At 43.1% G+C, this 23,382-nt stretch overlaps 1 protein-coding gene across 8 annotated transcripts in view; it reads right to left on the bottom strand.

Annotated features, from left to right (window-relative positions):
• The window catches only part of Dennd1a (DENN domain containing 1A), a 500,745-nt gene that overhangs the window by 165,827 nt on the left and 311,536 nt on the right, over window positions 1–23,382 (bottom strand). For all 8 annotated transcript variants that reach the window (XM_085834969.1, XM_085834968.1, XM_085834966.1 and 5 more), the window contains 2 exons: window positions 22,875–22,920; window positions 1,162–1,263 (listed from right to left, as the gene is read on the bottom strand). In XM_085834969.1, coding sequence (XP_085691095.1) covers window positions 1,162–1,263; window positions 22,875–22,920 — 148 coding nt within the window. The remainder of the gene's footprint in view (window positions 1–1,161; window positions 1,264–22,874; window positions 22,921–23,382) is intronic.

The following is a 23,382-nucleotide window of genomic DNA, read 5'->3' as shown; positions in this document are numbered from 1 at the left end:
GGCTGGTGGATCTCTGAGTTTGAGGCCAGCCTGGTCTACAGAGCGAGTTCCAGGACAGCCAGGGCTACACAGAGAAACCCTGTTTCCAAAAACAAAACTAAACAAAACAAAAACAAAGAAAAGAGAAAAGAAAACTTGTCTTTTATCACTTAAAAAATATTATTCCACAATGTTCTGGTTTACATAGTTCCTGACAAAAAGCCTGCTGGTACTACTTCTTTCTCTTAGAAACTTTCCCCCCTTTTCTCTAGCTAACCTTGAGCTTGCCTCACCGGCTCTGAGAGACCATCACAATGTGCCACTGTGTGGATTTTGTTCAGTTCAGGCTCTCTGTCTTAGTTACACTTCTTTTGCTGTCATCAAACATTATGACAAAGATAATCTATAAATGACAGTTTAACTGGGTTTGTGGTTCTGAGAGTTAGGCTATGTGGAGGAGTGAAGGCATGGTAGCAGGCAGGTCAGGTGGACAAGCAGCTGAGAGCTCACATCTTGATCCACAAGTACGAGGCACAGAGAACCAACATGAAATGGTGCCAGTTTTTTGAAACCTGCCCCAAATGACATACTTCCTTCAGTCAAGCCACACCTAATCCCTTCAAACAGCCACCTAGTGGGGACTGTGTGTTCAAATGCTGAGACTTGTGAGGGACATTTCATACAAACCATCACATTCACTGAGCTTCCCAGAGCTCTTGACTTCTCACTTTCATCAGAACCTTTGAAAGCTGACTATAAACTCTTTACACTTATTTCTGTCTCCCCAGCTTTCCTCACTTTTCAGGATCCCAACTGCATGTATGTCAGCCCTCTTGAGGTTAATGTTTCACCTTTGCTTTTGTTATTGTTGTCACACATCTGCCAATGCACCTTCCTGGCATTTTTCTTTCAAGGTAGGAAACTGAGGCCAAGAGGGGAAAATAATTTACTCAAGTTACTTTCCATCTTCATAGCCACTTTGTTACATTAAAAGGGCACCTTGCTGTTTGCCATCCTCAGGAAGTCCTGCAGTGTAAGGAGATGTTTTTAACAGTGTCATTGAACAGTGTCCACTGCTACCGTAATGCACACTAGGCCCTGAACCACACTGTCTTCCCACCTCTCCTAGCCCCAGAATCACAACCCAAGCACTCAGAGTCAGAACTCACACATGGTACCTACCACATCATTTGGGAGGCTCTGGAGGTCATCAAAAGGAGTTTCCAGGGTGTTGGTGTCCACGTTCAAGATCACAACATCATCTAGGGCCATGTTTCTGACCTTCTGCAAGCAAAGAAAATCCAGAATCACTGCAACTGCCACCAGGACATAGGTTACTTCCCCTTGGGCTTCTTTAGGGAAGAATAGCACTGCTGAATAATGACATTCTCTGCCATAGCCCAGAAATACATGGTTCATCTTTGTTGTTCTTTTAACTATCATAAAAATTCTCTGATTTGCATCATCACCTGCCCCTTCCACCAATAAATCTCAGGGGTAAAAGCCATTTCACAGAGGCTAGGTAACATTCCTTAAGCCAAACAGCTAGAAAAATGACACTCTGTTGTCATTTTAAATGTATGTGTAAACACACACACACAGTGTGTGTGTGTATATATATATGTGTATATATGAAAATTGTTGCTGATATTCTGATCCTAGCTTCTATGACATCAAGGTACCTAAATAAACATTTCAAAGATTTTCCTATCGGGGGGATAGCTTATGCTTGTCAGAGACTTTTAAACAGTTGATAAAAGAACAGGTCATTAACAGCTGATTAAAAAAAATCCGCAAGAAACTGAATCCTAGAATCTTTCCATGTAACAAAGTCTCTAACTCCTGCTATAGACGTTTCCAGGAGCCTATGCATCATCTTGCAAGCATTTACTAAGTACTTTCCATTGGTGGAGAACCAGAGAGGTTCAACAGATGTATCTCCTCTCTCTTCTGAAGCCCACCGTTCTATTAACTGCTGCTTTATTCGCAGGCTGGGTGCAAATAAGATGATGTTAATAACACAGCTGCTGAGCGCTATGTAGAACTGTGACTTAGCAAGCACAGGTCCTGTTTGCAGAGGAGCACACTGAGACAGAGGACTTCAGGACTTAGCAACCTTATCATAAGGAAGTTACATGAAGGTCAACCACAATCATCTCTGCCACTAAAGACACACACATTTCAGAGTTCACAAATGCCTGCTCCACTGGTGTTTTCTTTTCCATTAGGAGCTGGAAGGAGTGATGTTACCACTCATTTCAGAGATAAGAAAGGGAGGCTCCATGAAGTGATGAAGCTTGTTTACAGTGGCACATCTGACTGAGTGGCTTTATCTGTGAAACTAGAATAGATGTGCTCTTCACTTCTTACCAGTCCCCTCTAGACAAATGGTTCTCAACGGTCCTAGTGCTGTGACTCTTCATGTTGTGGTGACCCCAACCATATGATTATTTTTGTTGCTACTTCATGACTGTAACTTTGCTACTGTTATGAATCTTAATATAAATATTTTTTTGAAGACAGAAGTTTGCCAAAGTGGTCATGACCCACAGGCTGAGAAATACTGTTCTAGGCTGTTATAAAGAGCAGAGTTCATACATGCCCTGGGCTAGGCACTCAGGAGGTCTTATACATGGCAGTTATTACTTTTTAATATGTGTTGACAGAAGAGCTGCAGCCTATTGGAAGCAACATCTTGGCTCTTACTTCAAAGGCTGATGATTATCATCAGAGGTAGGATCAGAGAGCATAGATGAGGGACACCAGGCTGCAGGTACTGAGCTGAGGACCACTATACCCCAGTATCTCTTGCCTTGCCTCATCTGACCCTCCCAATAGCTCCAAACAGAAGGGGCAGGAGGCAATGGCCACTGGAGAGCAGTCCTGGGCTTAAAGGTTCTGTGAGTGGTTGTTGAGAGTGGGTCAGAATTGGGCCTTCTCTCTGTGTTCCCAGAGCTGCCTCAGCAGCACAGACCAGCCCTTGTGGGCTCTATGAGGCTGGGCTGGAATAGGCTTTTGATTTCCTTCCACTCCTGGCTGGAGGACTTGCCCGTTAAGCTGTGTGGAGTGTTTACTTTTTCAACAATGGCAGCAGGCTGAAGAAGAGGAAAAACCCTGGCCTCCTTTCTTGACTTAGCAGGCCAGGGTCCCCTTAGTAACCAAATTGTCCCTAGCACTAGGCTCCAGGCAGGAGCTGGGTTGGCAGTTTCCTCTCATGGGACAATGCTGCCCTGCCGGTGGCAAGGCCTCTTCTAAAGAGGCTGGCATGGGCTCAAGGGGCTTCCTGAAGCTCATAGTTCCCAAGGAAAGAATCACAGGCATCTTGGCTAGAGGGTGCTCTCTCCTGAAAGGCTGTGGTTGCGAGTGTTGGTGGAGAAGGATGGTTCCTGAGTGTGTTAGCTCACTTCTCTTCAACATCATGCTGACAAGAGCCTATTATCTTCAAGGCAAAGGTGGAGGCTCAAAGACAAAGCAAACTGCCTAATATGCCACATAGCTAGGGAGGATAGCAGTCCTGGTTGTGGTAAGTCTAACTCTAACACTTTTCTGAAGAGAGCAGATTCATGGATCCAGAATCCCAGGATTCATACTGAGCACCTTTACATGTGGGCAGTCACAGCTGACTCTCTGGGCTGGCCTGCTTTCTGTTGTGCGAAACCAGACTTGCCTTTTGTAATATAAAAATTACATATGCTTCCTCTACAGAGAGCCGGAGCTTACCATTTGGAGCCATCACTCTAAACTATTCCCTTTTGCGTTTCTTCTTCCTACCTCTGCTCTAAATCCTTTGCACTGCCTCCCCCCCACCCCCCTTGGTTTTTCATGTTGATTACAGCATAAGCAATGCTCCACTTCATTAAAAGCTAAGTGACAGTTACTAATTGCTCCAGAGTGTTCTGCTACATGGAAGCAAACTCAACCAAGGCCACTTGGCTGAAAATTACCTCAAGTGTTTAAGACATTAATATATATCACATGGTCATAAAGTCTGAAGGCTGGAAGTTCTGTGCTTCAGGACAGATTCCTAGAAGTGGATTTTAGTTCCCATTCCTTAAGAAGTGTCCCTGGTGAATTCAACTTGGAGAGATATCTTTTCTTCTAATTATTTTAAAGCCATTTTATCCACAGCTTGTGTTTCCTACTCTAAGTGAAGAAAAATCAGCAAAGACATGAGCAGATGTCAAAATAGTCCTCCAAAAATCCTTCCCAATTAGAACACTTACGAGTACCGCAGCACACCGAGACAGCTCTCCGGTAGCTTGTCCCACCAACACATTCCCTCTCTTTTTAGTTACAGCATATGCCAAGGCTCCTGCCAGCTGCAAACCCTTCCCCCACCAGACTCCATAGGCTTCTCCTCAGAACGGGAAGGGGGAAAAAGCAACAACAAAAAAACCCCCTCAAATAACATTGATATACATTGTCCAAATGACATTTTATTTTTAAAATCTAGAAACACAAAAACAGCAGCACTCAATTAATATTATTCATTAAAATATTAAGATGTCTTTCCTGTGTACTTTTGTCACAGTCTTAGCTTGACCCCTTTCTTTGGGCCAGGCAAGGGACAACTTACAGCACATGAGAAGCTCACAAGTAGCCAAGAGGACACCAGTTTTCTCAGAGTCACCTTTAGCACTGTACTAGACAGAACATTATAAATCTTCCAGGTTCCCAGTTAGGAAAAGAGAACAGGACAATACTAGCTGTATGCTCATTGTGCTGTTTAATTTTATGTCAACTCAACACAAGCCAGAGTCACTGGATAGGGAGGGAACCTTAATTAAGTAATGCCTTCATGATGGGTGATGGTGGTGGTAGTGACTGCATTTAATCCCAGCACCCAGGAAGCAGAGACAGGTGGATTTCTGTGAGTTTGATGCCAGCCTGGGCTACAGTGCTAGTTCCAGGACATACAAAAAACCCTGTCTCAAAAAACAAAAAACAAAACAACAAAAAACAAACAAATGAAATGCTCTTCATAAGATCAGGCAGGCAAGCCTGTAAGGCATTTTCTTATTTAGTGATTGATGGGGGAGGGCCCAGTCCATTGTGGGTGGCACCACTGCTGGGCTGGTCATCCTGAGTGTCATAAGAAAGCAGGCTGAGTAAGCCATAAAAACAAGCCAGTAAGCAGCACCCTTCCACAGCTTCAGCATCAGCTCCTGCCTCCAGGTTCCTGACTTGCTTGAGTACCTGTTCTGACTTCCTTTAATAGTGGACTATGATCTAGAAGTGTAAGGTGAATAGACCCTCCCTTCTTCAAGTCAATAGACCCTCTCTTACTTTTTAGTCATAGTGTTTTGTTGCAGCAACAGAAACCCTGATTAAGAAACTCATTGTGGGGTTGGTAAGATGGCTCAGCAGATAAGAGGGCTGACTGCTCTTCCGAAGATCCTGAGTTCAAATCCCAGCAACCACATGGTGGCTCACATCCATCTGTAACAAAATCTGATGCTCTCTTCTGGAGTGTCTGAAGACAGCTACAGTGTATTTACATATAATAAATAAATAAATCTTTAAAAAAAAAGAAAGAAAAGTGAATTTTTTTTTCAAAGGAAAGAAAGAAACTCATAGTGGTATTTAGAGATGCTGATGTCTGGTAAAGAGTTTCTGCATGATTTCCAGAACTTGATGACTCTGGGCTCAGGGACTCTGAGAGCCTGTTGCATAGTGCTGTTATTAGGACCTAGCTTCCCACAATCAGAACAACACACTGATCGAGGTTTACCTATATAGTACTTACTCACTGATCCTCTGCCCTGTCTCTGGGTTTCCTACTTTAGTTTCTACCCCAGTATTTGGCCCACAAGCAGGCAATTCTTAAATGAGTGAATGAATAAATGAATGAAGGTGGGGGATGGGAGAGAGAAGGCTCAGAACCCATAGGTGAGCAGCACAGATTGCACATCTAATCTGCTGAGTTCTATCTAACCACACCAGCTATACCAACCTGGCCAAGTCAATCTTCCCGTGCCTTCCTGTTTTTCTTTCTTCTGGGTTCACATAAAGATACTATCCTATCAGCTTGCTATGAGTATTAAATGGGCTAACATTTTAAAAGTATTTAGTGCATGGCACACAGGAAGTGCAAGGTAAGTGTTTGCTAAGTTAAAAACTAATGTTCTTTTGGGAGTGATAAGAATGTGCCAAATCTTTATTATGGTGGTGGCTTCAAAACTGTTAAAATTCATTGAACCATTACTTTAAATAGATGGTTTGTTGACATGAACTATACCTCAGCGTAGCTGATAAACTCATTAGAATGATATGCAGAAGAGAGAATAAACTCACAGTAGGAAAGACAGGATTGGGTGCATGATTGTGAATGGGTCCTCAGGACAAGGAGGCACTTTCCAAGGCCACCCTGAAGACTTTGACTCCGGAGCCCTTTACATCAATGTGAGAGCTTTAAAAAATTTTTCGGATCTTGTGCCCTCTTATGCCCTCTTGTGTCTAAATGCCTAATGCATGGGAAGGGAATTGGGCAGTTGATGAAATGGCAGGAATCACAGCATGGCCATATAAGATTAAGAGGAAATGGTGGTTCTTCATAGAATGGAGAGATGTAAATGCTCGAATATAGATAGCAGTGCTGGCACGGGAAGCCAACTGACTGCAAGTTGAGGAGCAAGGCCCAGCTCTAATCAAGTCAGTTTCCTCTGATGGACTGCAATGGACAGCAGTGCTCCTGCACCAGGATGGAGGTGTTGGGGGTCATTCTTATACCAGGGCCACCTTTGTGGCAGGACCCTAGTTCATTGGTCTGCAGTGTGTAACACAGAGTCTGACACAGGCACATATTCCTTAGCTGGGGAAAGAGCAGACCAGCTGTGACTGGCTCCATTCTACTGGGAGTCCAGACTTACAGCAGATGTCAATGTGAACCCACTGTAAGCAAACTGGAGTCTGCTCCAGGAAGTGCAATGGGAATAACAATGATGATGGCAATGATAACAACCATGTAAAATTACCATGATTAATTAGCACAGGATGAATTCACAGTGGACAGAGACAGCAGGCATTAACTCAGAAATGAAGATAGCAGGTCTTGGAATCAGACCACTTCATCCAAGCCTTGCATCAGGACTGTGACTTCCAGTAAGTTCTCCTGAGCTGTCCAGCTGTGTTGTGGCTAGTGCAGCATGTGTGTTAGGAGCTCAGCACCAGGTCTGACTGTACTAAGGACCAGCACATGAGCTACTTTAGAAAGTTTCTCTCCTTGTGACTTGACAAGTATGCCAATAAGGGGGGGTTACAGTTCTGAGGAAACAGAGTTAAGCATATTTTCTGAGGAAGATAGACACTAGTAAGACTCTACTGTCATGATTTTATGCTATTAAAATTAAGACTCCCAGTAGCCTGTTTTCCTGGCTCTGGCTCATGCTCTGAGGCTACACTGTATCTGAGCTCCAATTCAGCTTCCATGCTGTGGGCAAGTCTCTTAGCCCTTGTATCTGTTGAATTGGTACTCAATGAAGAAGTGATACCCACATCTAGGACAGTGGTTACCAGGAGGCTAGAGGAGGCTGGGTAGAGCTGCTGGCGTTGTAATGCCATCTCTCCATCAGAGTAGTGGGTACATGTTGTGTCCCCATCATAGACTTACCATATACTTAGGACAGGTACACTTTCCCCATTAAATCTCATACATTAGCAAAAATTAGTAACATAGTCCCACCAGCTCATTTTGAGAATTAAATGAGTAAATATGTATTATGATATTTAGGATAGTGCCTGGTATATTTAGTACTAGTTACTAAACTGTCCTTGCTATAAAAATAAAATAATTCTATTAATAATTTGATAGATAGTACACTATACTGTCAGAAAACATGTAGGCAAAGACAGATACCTATATCTTTAGGCTATCCTGCCTTCCTTCAGAGAGGTGTAAAGCAGAGATTGACTGGGGTTCTACCGAGACACTCTCATGTTCCCAAGATAGCCTGGTGTGAGGCAGCAGTAGGATAGAGGAGCAGCAGCAGGAACAAGAGAGGCTGGTCTGGATCTTAGGGGCCTAGGACAGGCTTTTTAAAAATAGTTGAATCCCGTGTCATCTGTAATATAGGTACATAGAGACTTGCTACATATGATCATAAGTGCATTTTAAAAAGAACAAATATGTATTTTGTGTCTGTGTTGTCAGTCATGACCAGAATAATTTTGGACATCTACTCTGCACAGGCTCCCGGTGGCAGCACCAAAGAGCCCAACATGGGATAACTGGGGGTGGGGGAGGTGTGCAGGATGGAACTAGGTTTTTCTTTTTTATCTTGTTTACTATTATTTTTTTTAAAGATTTATTTATTTATTATATGTAAGTACACTGTAGCTGTCTTCAGACACACCAGAAGAGGGAGTCAGATCTTGTTATGGATGGTTGTGAGCCACCATGTGGTTGCTGGGATTTGAACTCAGGACCTTCGGAAGAGCAGTCGGGTGCTCTTACCTGCTGAGCCATCTCACCAGCCCTTGTTTACTATTATTGTTGTTGTATGTATGTATGCCATGGATCAGCATTTGGAGGCCAACCCTGGAGGGTAGCTCTTTCCTTCTGCCATGTGGACTCCGGGATTAAACTCAGAATCTCAGGCTTGCACAGCAACTGCTTTTATCCACCAAGTCGTTCCTGACATACTATGCTTTGTTTGTTTGTTTGTTTGTTATTTCCAGACAGGGTTTCTCTATGTAGGCTTGGCTATCCAGGAATTCACTATGTAGACAAGGCTAGCTTCGACATAAAGAGATCCAGCTGCCTCTGTCTCTGGAGTGTTGGCATTAAAGGCGTGTACTACCACAACCCAGAAACACACTGTTTTGTTGAACTCATATCCTCATTACCATGGCCATCATGGCTCACTCAGTTCATCCCTTTGGGAAAGGGTAACTGACTTGCCTCCTGCTCAGCTAAGATGCCCTCTCAAGCAAGTCTTTTCAATAGTAGGTTGCATTTTTTTGTTTGTTTGTTTTTAATTTTGAAGGTAGAGGATATAGTTAAAATTAAACCCAAATGACATCTCAATAGTTTGTTATCAAAAATTTATACTGAGTGACTACTTCTGGGTTTTATGTAGTCATTTCTCCTGTTAATTGGATGCCTGGGATTACAGAACTTGAAGGTCACAGCAAATCTTGAGGAACTGGCAAGTGACAGAAGCTCCTATGCATTCTGTATCCATCACCTCTGACTAATGTCTGCAGCAACACAATGATAGCTACTCGTTGTGCACTTGTGTGGCCCAACCCTTTGTGTATATCATCTTAGTCTCAGATACCCTTATATGACAAAGAGGGATACTGAGGGTCTGAGAGTAAAAACACATAGCTCAGAAGCATGGGATTCAGCTTTGAACACAGCTGAACCACAACATACCTACATCACTCCCTACTTACTCTGACACAACTGATTTTTCTGACAAATATAATAGACCTCAAGAGTTTTTGCTGGAATATCAAACCCATTTGATAGATGAGAAAACCAAGGCTAAAGAGATGAAATAGTATGGCTGTGTTGTTAGAAGCACATGGTTGCAGTGTTCTTTGTACTACTCAGCACATATAAAATGTAGCCAAATGCATGCGCATATATATGAGCACATAACAAAGAACAGCTTGGGGATCCGGTGGCCTCCTAGGAGGAAAGCAAAGAAGAGGAAAGAGGCAAGTATAGATGGGAAGAGGAGAGGCAAATGGGAACCTAAGCTCTTGATTCTCCTGAAATCTTAGGTACGAATAAAGGAAATGTGACACGTTTCTTCCCTTTCTCTGCCCCAGAGGTCACCAAGCTGCCAAGCAGTTGATAAACGTGGTAGCTTTGCTTTGGAACCAGGAGTCACTGACGGACTCCTTCCTGCCCCACAAAATTAAAATCTAAGTCCACAGCTCAGAGAGCCTTAAGAACCCACTGGAATTTCCCAGCATGCTTTAAATAGAAACAGAAGCTTGGCAGGGGAGGGAAGTGGGGCAAACACTCCCAGGTCAGGGCCACCCCACCTCACATGGTAGTAAGCACTGATGCTCATTAACCCAGCTTGAGACCTCATCCCAGACCAGCAGAGGGCCTGCTCTCCAGTGGGGCCTCTTCTGAGTGGCCACTCACATTGGTTAGTCATTCACAAGAGCTGTTGGACTAAAAGAACTCAGGGACAATTATACCATGATCTCTGAACTTCAGGGGCTGTTGGCCTCCTTTGTGATGGGCCCTAGGAAAATCTGATATAGAGTAGACCTTGCCTCAGTAGAATATCCACAGGTACCTGGAGCCTGTGTGGGTAGCCAGAAAGCCCCAAGGTTGGTGTTTCAGCTTTTCACCTGCTACCTCTAGACAAGGCACACAGCTCTGGCTCCCCTCTTTGTGGGCTGGGAAACAAGACTGAGGGGATCACTGACAAATGCACAAGTTCTCTCCAGAGACAACCAGTTCAATATTAGTAGGCCCTCTCCCCTTTAAGCTGAGTTCTGCCATTTCTCCTTAAGCCACAATCTTCAAGTCTATCCCAAAGCAGCCTCTATACAGTGGAGTAGAGAGTGAGACTTCATACCCTTTACTCCATCACTGCTGGAGACTTTCATGTAAGAGTCAAGAAACTGACATTCTTTATTCCCTTTTTCTGTTGGTGGGACTGGGGAGAGAGTATTTAGTGAGACAGCCTGCCTCCTCCCTGCTTTTCTAGGAACTCTTCCTGACTCTAGCTCCTATAACAAGTTATGGTCTCCAACTCCTTAGTCAAGTACAAGGGACAACAGATTCAGTGATACTTCCCATGGTGTTCTTCATGTGCTTGATTATAGCCCCTTAAAATTATGGTTTTAACCCACCCTTTTCCATACAGACCTGCACCTAGAAAATGGCTTTATATTATAGTCTAATTTAAAGTCTTCCTTCCCATATCCTTGTGCAGTAGGCATTGGGGTCTCAATTCATAAACAACAAACTAAAGTTCTAAAATAAGTGACTGAGCTTGGGAATGTCCCACATAGAGCCTGGGCCATTTATTATAAGATGACACAGCTGGTGCTGAGCAAACACTGAGGACAGTAGCTGCATCATACCTATCTCTTGTGGCCACCACAGATAGGTTGCTAAATAGGTAAGTGGCCCTAAATTAAGATTAGTATAATATCTGCTTTTGCATGTTAAAATATTTCATACAGAGTAGCAACATGGCTCAAATCCTTGTCTTTCACTGTGTGACTTTGGACAAGCGACATAACCCCTCTGTGTGTAAACTTTATCACCTGGAAAACAGAGCTATCAATACCAGAACAGACTTGTTAGGAAAATTAAACAGTGAGTTTGTAATGTATCTATCTGCTACTTCATAACAGCACCCATCCAATTTGAAACAACGAGGAATGGATTTAGGAGCTTCACCAGGAGTGTAAGAGGATGTGGACCCCTAATCCCAAAATGGTTGGGGCCTCCCTACCATAAAACAAGGCCCCACTCCCTCTACTCAACTGCCACTGGCCATCATTCATTCATCACTAAGTGCAGCAAACCCCAACTCCCATCTCCACCTGCCTTTTATTTGAAATGTCAATTTTTAAAGAGTGGAGAGGTTGGAGACCCAATTTAACAAGCATGCTGAAACATTGTTTATTGCCCCCATAAACATGGCTTAGTGAGAATTACGGACTTAATCAGAGGGAACTGATCTCCCATGAAAAGGAGCCCTTGGAATTTCAGAAACACCACCTTCATCATGAAAATCTCTTAACTTTGCAAACAAACTATAGGTGGCCTTAAATATGTGGGTAGTTAAGGGATGGCCAGTGCTGTGATTTCTCCGAACCCTGAAGATCCACAGTACTTTGAAGATGTAGGAAAAATAGCTGGAAATCATATTTAGGAGACATGGCTCAAAAAAATACAACAATGCTCTGCTGGGTGGGAAGAAGGACATCACTAGATGTCAAGAGCTGACCAGTGAGGATCATGGTCATATACACCATGACAAGGCTGTGTAATACGCAGCTGGGCTGACTGAGCCCACATCACCTCCTGAGAGCTTAAGGAAGCATGTGGCAAGAGAGAAGGTCTGGGCATCTGCTTTCTGGAGGAAAGGTATTCTGTAAAAACAAAAGAATGCTGCATGGCCTTTGTGGAAACTGTTTTCCCTTTAAAACAACCATTTGCAAAGGACGAGGTCTGGGAACCCCAACTTCCCAGAATGAGGGTTCATTAGTGCTGCTCTGATCACTCTAGGAAAGGTTTTCATAAGACATCTACCTTGTACAGAATGTATCAGTCTGGCTGCCAGAGGCAGGAAAGGCAGCAGATATAAAATTTTATTATTTCAATGCCCCAGTAGCAGCCAGGAGGACTTAATGAAATCGCTAAGATTTACAATCTGAAACAGCTATTGCACAGACAGATATGGTTAAGGGAGTTGTGCCCTCTGACCTTTCAACCCTTTGATCCTCTCACAGCAGGTGGCCTGAAGCCCCTCCTGGGCATCTCCCTCTCTTCCGACACTGTTGATCCTTGCCATGCAATAAGCCTGACCCTATACAGGTGACTCACACGCGCTGATCACCGGCAGCTGCGGCTAATGGAACACTCTGCTCCTAGGTGGGAGAAGAGGATTGGACAGTCAGGGTCCAGTTGTGCTGAAAGCATGTGCTGTGGCCACTGCTCAGCAATGGGTAATGGCTATCATTTCCAGAAACTGTCCATAAAAGTGAAACTCTGCCCTCCTGCAACCCATCCCCGCCCCCAAAATACAACAACTCACCTTTTAAAACTAAATCTAAAAATAGAAAGAAAAAAAGAAAGGGGAAAAAAAACCCAGCCCTTAAGTCCTAAATGTATCTCTTAGAACTTCCCCCAAAACCATGTGCAGCAAATTTATACCAACGAAAATCAAAACAATTTTTGGAAACCTAAAATTGACTGTTTTCAGTTCCATGAAATTTCATTTAAAAAACCCCATATGCCAAAATGTCCAAATTCTCTTATTTTTAAAAATTGGGATGACTTCCAAAAATCATAGCCTCTCTCTCTCTCTCTCTCCCCTCTCTCTCTCTCCTCTCTCTCTCCTCTCTCTCTCTCTCTCTCTCTCTCTCTCTCTCTCTCTCTCTCTCTCTCTCTCTCTCTCTCTCCTAAAGCTAGGGATGGGTAGTGCCTATCAAGCTTCACAATTTAACTCATTTGGTCAGTGAAGAATCTTTGCAGACACACACTGAAGAAGACCTTTCCCAGGGCTGGCTGCTGGGCACTGGGACTTGGCATGGGCTGGAGAAGTATCTATGAGCCTCAATCTGGTCCTTTTAGTTTCTTTAAGGTACTGGTTTATGGAGCAAAGCATTTTATCAGGAAATACCCTGGGGGTGTTGGTGGCTTCCAACAAGACTTAATGGTAGCACACTCAAGCGTCAAGCCAAAGCCCAGTATTCATACAAACACAGGATGATGCCCCAAGCTTTCCCCGCCAAGGCCTATGCTTAGTTAATGTACAGCTTATGGAAGATCCTTTCATAGCCTAAATCTTTCTCTTCAACTTTAGATTAATCTTGAGCTAAACTGAGAACCAAACAATAGGGAGAAAGAAGTTTACCATTTCAGTTTTATTCACTGTTTTTATTTGTTTACTACAGACAACAGATTATGGAGAGAGTGGTTAGCAAGGAGTAGGTGAGATGTAGTTATTCAGTACAGCTGGGCCACTTGGTACAAATTATTAAAAATACTCAGTAATAATATTTGCCATTGAGTGAGAGCTTGCTTGTGTGCCTGAGACTTAATGGCCACTCTTTGAGTAGATGCCTGCATTTAGCTGATGGGGGTCTGAAGGTGCACAATGGCATGAGTGACCTGTACTAGTTATAGAGACAATACTGGAGCTGGGATTCAAATCTGGCTCAACTACTGCTCCAAAAGCCACAGTCCATCCACATTATTCTCAACAAAAGCAAAACACAAGCCAAATGACACATAGTAATTTGTGCAGAAAATGCCAGATTTCAGCTTGCTTACACATTGCCCTGGCCCATTTAAATGCCTTCCGAATCAATTATTTTAGGTCATTAAGAGGAAGTTTAATTTGGTTGACAAACACCCCTACTGTGGTGACCTCACATATCAACAGTAAATGCCTGATGGTCACAAATTCGTACCATGAGCTGCTGAGCATGGTGTTAAATAGAACCACATGTGTCCAGATCCCAAGTGGGATTTGCCTAGGCCAAGGGAGTCTCTCTTCAATCATCACTGCCATCGAAACACTCCCATCAGGGTATACCCCAATCACCCCCAAGGATTTTATGAAAAGAAGTCCTCAGGCCCATGAGGCTGGCCTCAGTTAAAAGTGACTCTTTCTTTAAAGAAAGTATTCCATTCCACAGCTACAAAATACTGGTAGTCACTTCCATTTGTTTTGCACCTATCATGTGATGGATATGGTGTACACACATTTCTTCACTTGCTTCTCATTAAAGATTTCTGTGAAGTGAGGAATCTACTTATACAAGGGTAAGCTTTAAAGGGCCATCTTAACACAGCCAGAAGCCCTTTTTAAAGCAGTGACCAGGAAGCTGAAGCATTGTACACATTAGTAGATCTAACTCACCTATTATTTGTTTCTAAGAGGCATCTGCAAAGAAGCCAGGATTAAAAGCATTTTGCACTTAGGGGACAGATTGTGAAAATGACTCATACCTTTCCCCTGTTAATCTGATTCCTATTTTAAACAAGAACCTGAAGCCGGGCGGTGGTGGCACATGCCTTTAATCCCAGCACTTGGGAGGCAGAGGCAGGTGGATTTCTGAGTTCGAGGCCAACCTGGTCTACAGAGTGAGTTCCAGGACAGCCAGGGCTATACAGAGAAACCCTGTCTCAAAAAACCAAAAAACCAAAAAACAAACAAACAAAAAAAAACCAAGAACCTGGTTAGAAGGCTTTTGTCCTAGAAGAGAGTTGGATTCAAATCTGCAGGGCTCTTTTTACTCTGTCCCAGGGCTCCTGCAGCCCACTTCTTACCTTCATCTGATGAGAACTTGCTTCATTTAAGCATCTCTTGGTAAGGGTTTATTAACTTGGAGTTTCCTCTAAAGTCAATTTTAACATTGTTGAATGGGCCTTGCTTATAATGGTGGACTAAGAGATGAAAGGAAAAAAAAAACCCTGGAAAACAAAAGCATTATCCACTGCTGCATGATTGCTCATTGCTCTACATTATGACTGACACTCAACCACCAAGAATTAAACTGAGAATGGCAGGACTTTAGGAGACCCTTTCCTTTGTCAGAAGTACTTGCTCCCTTTGATTACACAAAGTACCATGGAGGCTTTAAGCTGTTTTCTATGAACTCATCTCAACATAGGCTAAGTGGTATATTAAAGGCAGATGCCACTGTGAAGAGAAGATAGTTTCCAGGGGGAAACCCACCCACTGAACTAGATCTCTTTTGATACCCTAGGCGAACAAAACCTGTGTGCTTGTGCTCTGAATTCCTTATTCCATGGTGGTGCTGATGGCATTTTAAGGAAATTTGAGCATTGCCATACCACTGTTCAATTACTTCTTTCTTTACAAAATCAACCAATCTCTAGGGTTTCAATCATCTAACCTTTGCCTCTTACATTTGTACTATCCAACTATGAACAGCTGACTGAATACTTAGAACAAGCTCTTCACATTCATTAATCTAGTTAATTCTCACAAAGCTTTGAGATGCTACTGCATTTCTACAGATGAGACAAGGAGCCCTGGAGAGAAAGGAAGTGGGTCCCATGATTTCCTCTCAGGTCACCCAGAGTGAGGTACTAAGATGAAAAGGTCGACTTAAGTGTGGGACAGGGCCAGGCCTAACCCACCCAGCCTTGTGGGACATGGCACAGAGGGGTAGCTGGGGGTGGACAGACCCATTTTTTGCAGGGAATCATTTAATTTAAGGCCTTCACTCCTCCTCTTGCAGGGTGTATTTTGTAGAAGGGTGAACCATGTTCCCAAGGGAAAGGAGATACAGTCCCTAGTGTGTGATTAATAACTCACCCCCTGCCCCGTGTGTAATAACTTACATCCCAGTTTATGGTAACTCAAAGACTTGGGACATTGTAGCTGCTGCCAACCCCCTCTCCTGATTAGATCCTCTTCATGAACCTGTGACTGTATCCCCCAAATAAGACTTTTTTTCATGCAAACTTTGCTTTCTTATTGTCCCAACAATCAACTTCCAATGGTATTTTTCTATGATTGTGAGAAAGGACACACATACACAAGCCACCATTTGTACTTGCACAAGATTATGGCTCAGAGTTTTATATAGACTACACTGTGCCTCTGTCTACATGTGGAATCCTGGAAAGCAGCTGAATGCTTCAATGGTTAACAAGAGACACTCAGCTTTTCTCAGTACTGAATGGTTTAAAAATAAGTAATAAATAAACAAATAAATGTGAACAAAGGATTAAAGACTCGGTATTCCATGAAAAACATGAAAAGGAAAAACTAGGTAAAATACTGCCAACTTAAACAACAGACACCCAGGCTCTTTGTAATGCATAATAACCCAAAAAAGTGTCTAGAAGAGAATCCCATTATTTTGTGTCAAAGCCCAAGAGTGAACCAAGAACTTCACTGCAGACACAGACAATGTGGCCTCTGCATTCCAAAGATCAAGACAAGCTTGGACCTGACAGTTTAGATTCTTTCCTCAGAAAGATGCCTTGGTGAATTTGTAGAACCAGGCTCCTAGGAGCCATTGGCAGAATGGCCAGCAGAAAGAAGTAAGATTACTGGAAGCCCAGCTGTTTGCCCTGAGTAGCCATCATATACTGCTGCTGCTTCTTTCTTCTTCTTTCTTCTTTCTCTCTCTCTTTCTTTTTTTCTTTTTCTTCTTCTTCTTCTTCTTCTTCTTCTTCTTCTTCTTCTTCTTCTTCTTCTTCTTCTTCTTCTTCTTCTTCTTCCTCTTCTTCCTCCTCCTCATCCTCCTCCTCTTTCCTCCTTCCTCCTTCTCCTTCCTTCTTCCTTCTCCTTCCTTCTTCTTCCTTCTTGCTAGGCATATACAGCTTGGTCCTGGATCTCATGTTCCCCATTCCTATGGCTGAGAACTATCACTGAGGACATCATCTAAATTTGTAATTTCAAACTAGGGTGGAGCATGGATATTTGATGCATAAAAACACTTGAAGTGAAGTATAGTGGCCCATGCCTTTGATTCCAGAATGTGAGAGGCTGAGGCAGGAGGATTGCTTTAAAGCAGCAAAGTAAAAGCCAAAACACTAGCAATAACAGCCAGAGAGATGCAGACAACATTGAGTAACAGTGGTGTTTAAACTCTTCAAGCAAACTATCACTACAAACACCTCAGCTGTGGCCTGGTAGTAAAGGAATCCATTTAGAAGCATGGGTTAGGGATGCTAACACATCTGAATTTTATACACAGGGTTTTGGTGTCTAATTTCCTTAAGAATTACCTTGATCTTTTACAAATATCAATTTACTTTATTAACAGTGTGAAGCAGTTTCCAAGCATTTTATATGGCAGGACTGGTTCTAATGACCTACAAGGAGAAGGCCTGACCATGTCCCTCCCCTATTTACACCCTTCAATGGCTCTCTGTTGCCCCATAAAGTTCAGACTCTTTAACGCAGCTTACAAGGCTGTGAATGGATAGATGGCCTCCCACTTCATGCTCCTGCTACCATGGAACTCCTCATGGTGCTGCAAAGCCCTGGTCCCACTCCAGGCTCTGCTGATGTGGTTGGCTCCCTGTGCTTCTGGCTTTCCTGGGCCTGGTCTACTCACTGGTTGGGCTTCAGCTTCCAAATTTCTTATCTGAGAAGTGTTGCCTTAAGCCCGATAGTCTAGGACCAGTGGCTTACTACCACAGCTGGTATCATCCTAAATTCACTGTTAACTTCGACCTGTCTGCATCTGCTCCAGAAAAACCTCCAAGAAGGTAGAGACTAGGCACAGTCACTATTATATACAGACCTGGAATATAACAGCTTCTCATTGCCTTACCATGGAAAGGGCCATGCACAGGCCAGACCATGGTACATGCTGAACATCTACAGGAATCTGCTATCCTAGATGAAGAAAGTAAGATCCAGAGAGATGAAATATCACAATTGCCACCTTCACCTCCTGTGCGTTCAAGAAATCTAGCACTGACACAGAGCCATAATATAGTGCCAGAACTTTTTAAGAAAAAAACAAAAACAAACACAAGAGTCAAATGCAAGATCAGACAGGGGTCTGAAAGGACACTGATTGCATCTTATGAAGTGTTATTCCCAACCCTGGGCCAATGCAAACCAGGGGGCACTGAGCAGTTGCACGACAATTTTGCTATAACTGTTTCTCTGGGGAACATAAGAGTTCACATATAATGATTTCAAAGCCACCAGCTTAGCAATATAAATGACTCTGAGGCCACTGAACAAAACAAGGCAGCCATGGTTGCTGACTCCATGGAGTTCTTTATGTGCTGGGCCCCATACTGCCTCACCAGATCTTTCCAATGATTCCTCAGTGTGCAGGTGAGAAGACAAGAGGCTCATTATTTGATATCCTTGCCCAAGATCACCTGAGCAGGAAGTAGGACAGCCAGACTTCAGGACCTACATCCCAAACACCCCACCTCTGCATACAGCAAGGTCTCAATTACAAGCTAGTCTTAGCCTTTCTTCAGAAACAGGACTCTGTTATCACCTTTCCCTCCACTTTCCCGACCATTCTACCATTCTACCCTCTAGCTGCACCCCTCCTCATCTGACTTTAAGGTTTGCACAGAGCACCGTTTTGAAGCATGTGAGAAAGCTCTTCATTTACAAATAGAAGAAGCATCATCTACAAGACATGACCTGGCACCTGCTACCAGATATGGCGCAGAAGGGGGACTGAATAAATGTGTCTTGAACTAAATTGAGATCAGTTGAATGAAAGGAAATAGTCAGTGTGTAATCTGGCCATGTTTTGGGATTTCCTAGCTGCCAACTAACATGATCATTCTCTCCAAGAAGCAGTTAGGCCTATGCCAATACCCTCGGCTATTCTGCTCATTTGCCACTAGCCTCCAATTGCTTAAATGAGAGAAAGAATATCAAGAGGCAGAAGGAGGGAGAGGAAAGAAGAACAGCTATAAACTTGTCAGTTTGGAAGGAAAGTGGACTCTTTATAGTGACAAGGTTACCATTTAGCAAACAGCAATGGCATCTTGCTCAATCTTGAAGACTAGAAGTAGGTCTTTCCTCAAAATAACCTTCCTTCCAATGAGAATACTAGGTTATAATTTATGTTTCTTTTTGTGCACAAATTTGAGTGTCATAAAAATGGTTAAAAAGTCTTCCTATGGTAGCTTTTTCTAAACTTTTATGAACATCTGCCACATTCATTTGAAGTTTAAAAAATCCTGGCACATATGCAAAGGCATAATAAGGTGCCTATAGCTTTCAAGAAAAAATAACAAGCCAGTCAAAAATAAGCCTTTTGCTGAATTGCCAGTAAGAAAACTAGTGTAGTGAGGAGCTGGGCCTCCCCAGCCCCTTCCTTACAGAGCTACTCGGCCTCCAGGCCACACTCCTCCCTTGGTACTGGAGACCTTCAGGAAAATCTCAGGACATGCTGCAGCACTGAAGGCCATGTCAGAGCTATGTAAGTCCAGCAAGCATGCACAATAGGACCCTGAGCCTATGCTGAAGTCCAGGAGACCCAGAGAAAGAAGTGTGGTAGGGGTAGGGGCAATGCTCACAGCAAACATTTTTGTTAGGGCTTAGAAAACTACCTGGAGGCTGGAACAACTTCCAATTTTGTTTTTCTTTTGGTGCTGACCCACATCTGAGTTCAGCACAGCAGGGCCACTGCTTCCTGAACCTTCTCACCTAAAGCCCTTTAAAGACTGCCCAGAACAACTGGTACCTATTCACCTAAGTGCTTCAAACTTTAGCATACTCTGCATTGTGTACAAATTGTTTACTATCCAAAAAGGCTTGTTCTGTATTACTTAAAGTCAAATAAAGTTAAACAAATTTTAAACCCCTCTTTTGAGTACGTGCACACATGTGCCCACAGGTAAGAGGGCCTATACCTATGTGTGGAAGCCTGAGGAAGATGTTAGGTACCTGCTCTATCATTCTCCATCTTCTTCCACTGAAACTGGATCTCTCACATAACACAAAGATTGGCCAGAAACCAGCAAGACCCCATGATCTTTGGGTCTCTGTCCACAATAGCTTCGGGTTTATAGGTGCCAGTGGCCTGGTTTTCTATGAGCAATGATGGCACTGGTGACCTGCAAACATTGATGCCTGCTGGAAGACTTTTAACGTATGCTCAGTTACAGCTCCTCAAGAACTAACTGTACACTTCTTAGAAAGCTATGTCTTCAGACAATACCACCTACTTGGCACCCTGCTAAAGAAGCTAAGGCTACCATAGAAGATGAGGCTGTCTTTGCTCTCATGGAATTCACATTCCATAGGACACACTGTGAGGCTTGGAAACAAATAGCTATTGTTTAGAGTAAGAGTAGAATAGAGTAAGAGACCCCACAAGTAGAAGATGAACATGATAGAATGCTTTCTATAATTGCCAAAGAAGGGCAGGACTTCTATGGGGGATGTACAGGGTCTATTTAGTACAAGCACTGGCTCATATGCATTCTTACAGTAACAGGGTAGAAGGCTTGACAACAGTGGAGAAGCCATGGGAAACTTGGGGGGCAATACAGTATGAGAATGGAAGGTGTGCTGTAGTGACCACATCTGGCAATCCACATGACAACTGCCACCATAGGGGGACTAAGAACTAAACCTTATTCTCATTTTTGTACCTCTAGGACTTAGCACAATTCTTGGAACACACAAGGCCCACATTTTGCTATCAAATCAGCAAATAGGGCTTTGTAAGAATCCAAGAAAGCTAAGGAAAAGAGCCAAGGAAGGCAGTGGGAAAGGAACAAGATTGGAGATGCTTTATATAGAGACTTGTGAGTATTTATCGAGAATGCTTGTGCCTCAACTTTGGGGCATCTGCAGGCAATACCTTTCAAGGAACTGGGGACATCAGAAGGGAGCTGGGTGTTCAGAATGTGTGTACTCAAATAATAAACTGTTGGAGAAAGACTGAGACAGCTCAGGTTCAGGGGATCTTGAAATCAGTGGGGACCTGAAATGAGAGAGAGAGAGAGAGAGAGAGAGAGAGATGGAGCAGAGCAGGCAGTGTTACCATCACAGAGCAGTGTCACTGACTTGACTCAGGGCTGAAGAAAGAGCCTTGAACAAGATGGCTGGCGGGCACATAGAGAAGAAAAGCAAGCCAAGACTAGATACTTTGGAGAATGCTGAAGGTACCGGGACACAAGAAGGGTCTGGAAAAGCCTATGACAAAGCAGACTTGAAGGCAGGAGGGGAAGCAGGAGGGAACTGCAAACACTGATAGACCCAATAGTCTTTAGTGCTTTAAACTCTAAAGCAGTTGGCATGAAAGGTCCATTAGAAAGGATTTACTTTTAATTTTTTTTATGGGAGCTTTGAATAGACCCCCCACACTTAACAAAGGTAAAACATACAAGCAATCTCTTCAGTCTGATCTAAATACATCATCCAAGATAGTCCATAAACTGTGTACTGTATGTGCTTAGGGCTGGGTGATGACAGGGAGGGACTGTTAACAGAATGTAGGAGCCACATGGCCATCCTGTCAAATTAGAAATTTGAGCAGATTTCTGTGGTCTATTTTGATCAAGATTCTCAATGTCAAACAAACAGGTTTTTCGATAACCAACTCGTTTCATTTTTGTAAGCACAATAGCAGAGCGTGCAACAGTTAGCGGCGAAGCAGGTGGTCCTCGTCGTCAACGTGAAATGAAAGGAACAGAAGAAAAGTAGCATTTCCTTTAAGACATGCTAAGCACCATGGCAGGCGAGGCTGGGAACTTCCTCCTAGAGCTCACACTGTGTCACACACGAAAGCTAACTAGCCACACCCTGCCCTGGGCGGTACTAATGTCTGTCCTTTCCCCAAGAAGGGAAAAAAAAAAAAAAAACCTTGGAGGTCTACTCTACAAACCAAGGGCATGAACAAAAGCATAGGAAGTCCACTGAAAGCACTGTGTATGATTAGTACAGCCATGCGGAAAGCAATCTGGCAGCAGACTCAGAGCTTTGACCAAGCAGTTCTGCTTTAGGGATTCTGCACTAGGGATATAATGCAGAAAAAAAATGAAGATAAAGCCTTATGCATAAAGATGTTTGTTGAAGTGCTATTTATAATAGTGAAAAAATCATCTGGCAATCTACGTGCTCAATGGCAGAAAAGTGGTTAAGTTGTAGGAATAACAGGGAACAAATGGAAAACAGTTGTTACTGAGGGTGGATAAAAAAGGCAGGGATTCTCACATTATAACACTGATAGGTAAAGACAACATTATATGAGATAAATATCTATAGAATAAAGACTAGAGGGAAGAATAGTAAAATGCTAACAGTAGTTCATTCAGGAATAATGGCAATGTGGCTAATTTTAATTTTCTTCTTCATAACTTCTATAAATCATTTGTACCACATTTCCTACCGTGAAAATGTAACACTGTTACAGTGACTTAGAATAAATGTCATCATGAAAAACAAATAAATCCTTTCCAAACAAACCTTATCCAAGCCCAAATGGTATCTTTTTTCCTACCTCCCTACCCTCTCTTATTCACCCAGGGGAAAATCCACCATCTTCAACCAAAGCAGAGAAGCCCAGAATGCAGGAGACAGTCTGAAGGGTCTAGGTTGATGGATGGGGTTTGTGCATGGAGAAGGACAGGGGGATGCGCATGAGCAGTTGCTTCAGCTGCTCCTGTGTACAGAGCTACACATCCTGAGATCCCATTTTTCTGCTACACAAAGCAAAACCAAAGCCCACATCAGGGACCAGGGAGGAAAAAGCCCACTTACCTCCATTAAACTTAAATGGATTCCTATGAGGTAGGGCATGGGAGCACTGTGAAGAGAAACAGAGACACACAGCTGCTTTAATGTCTGTTGCTTCCGACAGAAAATTACAGATGGTTCACTATTTAGAGAAAAGCTGTTTTAATAAACGTATGCACAGTTACATTTCCTTTCACAACAAAAATCTTAATGTGACATTTTGTTTCCAAGCCTAGAAACGTCAAAGAATTTAAAAATGCAGGCAACACTGGGAATGGCATGGTAGCAGGAAGAGCATCAACCTTTTTGTCAGCTATCAACCCCAAACAGCAGCTAGGCAGCTTTCTGGTCTCAGTCACCTTATCTTTAAAATGGGATTCTTGGCTCAACCCCAACTACTGTTACTAGATGGAGATGAACACACACAGTACAGAGGTCCTGATACTAATGGGAACTATGGTATCAACAATTATAATGGAAAAAAGTGAAGGTTGCATAGAGAGTACAATGAAGGCATACAGGTTAATGTTTG

This window comes from Mus caroli, unplaced genomic scaffold, assembly GCF_978045245.1.
Source record: "Mus caroli unplaced genomic scaffold, Mus_caroli_1 scaffold_2, whole genome shotgun sequence".
Classification (NCBI taxonomy): Eukaryota; Metazoa; Chordata; class Mammalia; order Rodentia; family Muridae; genus Mus; species Mus caroli.
This window is presented reverse-complemented; position numbering and strand designations above follow the sequence as displayed.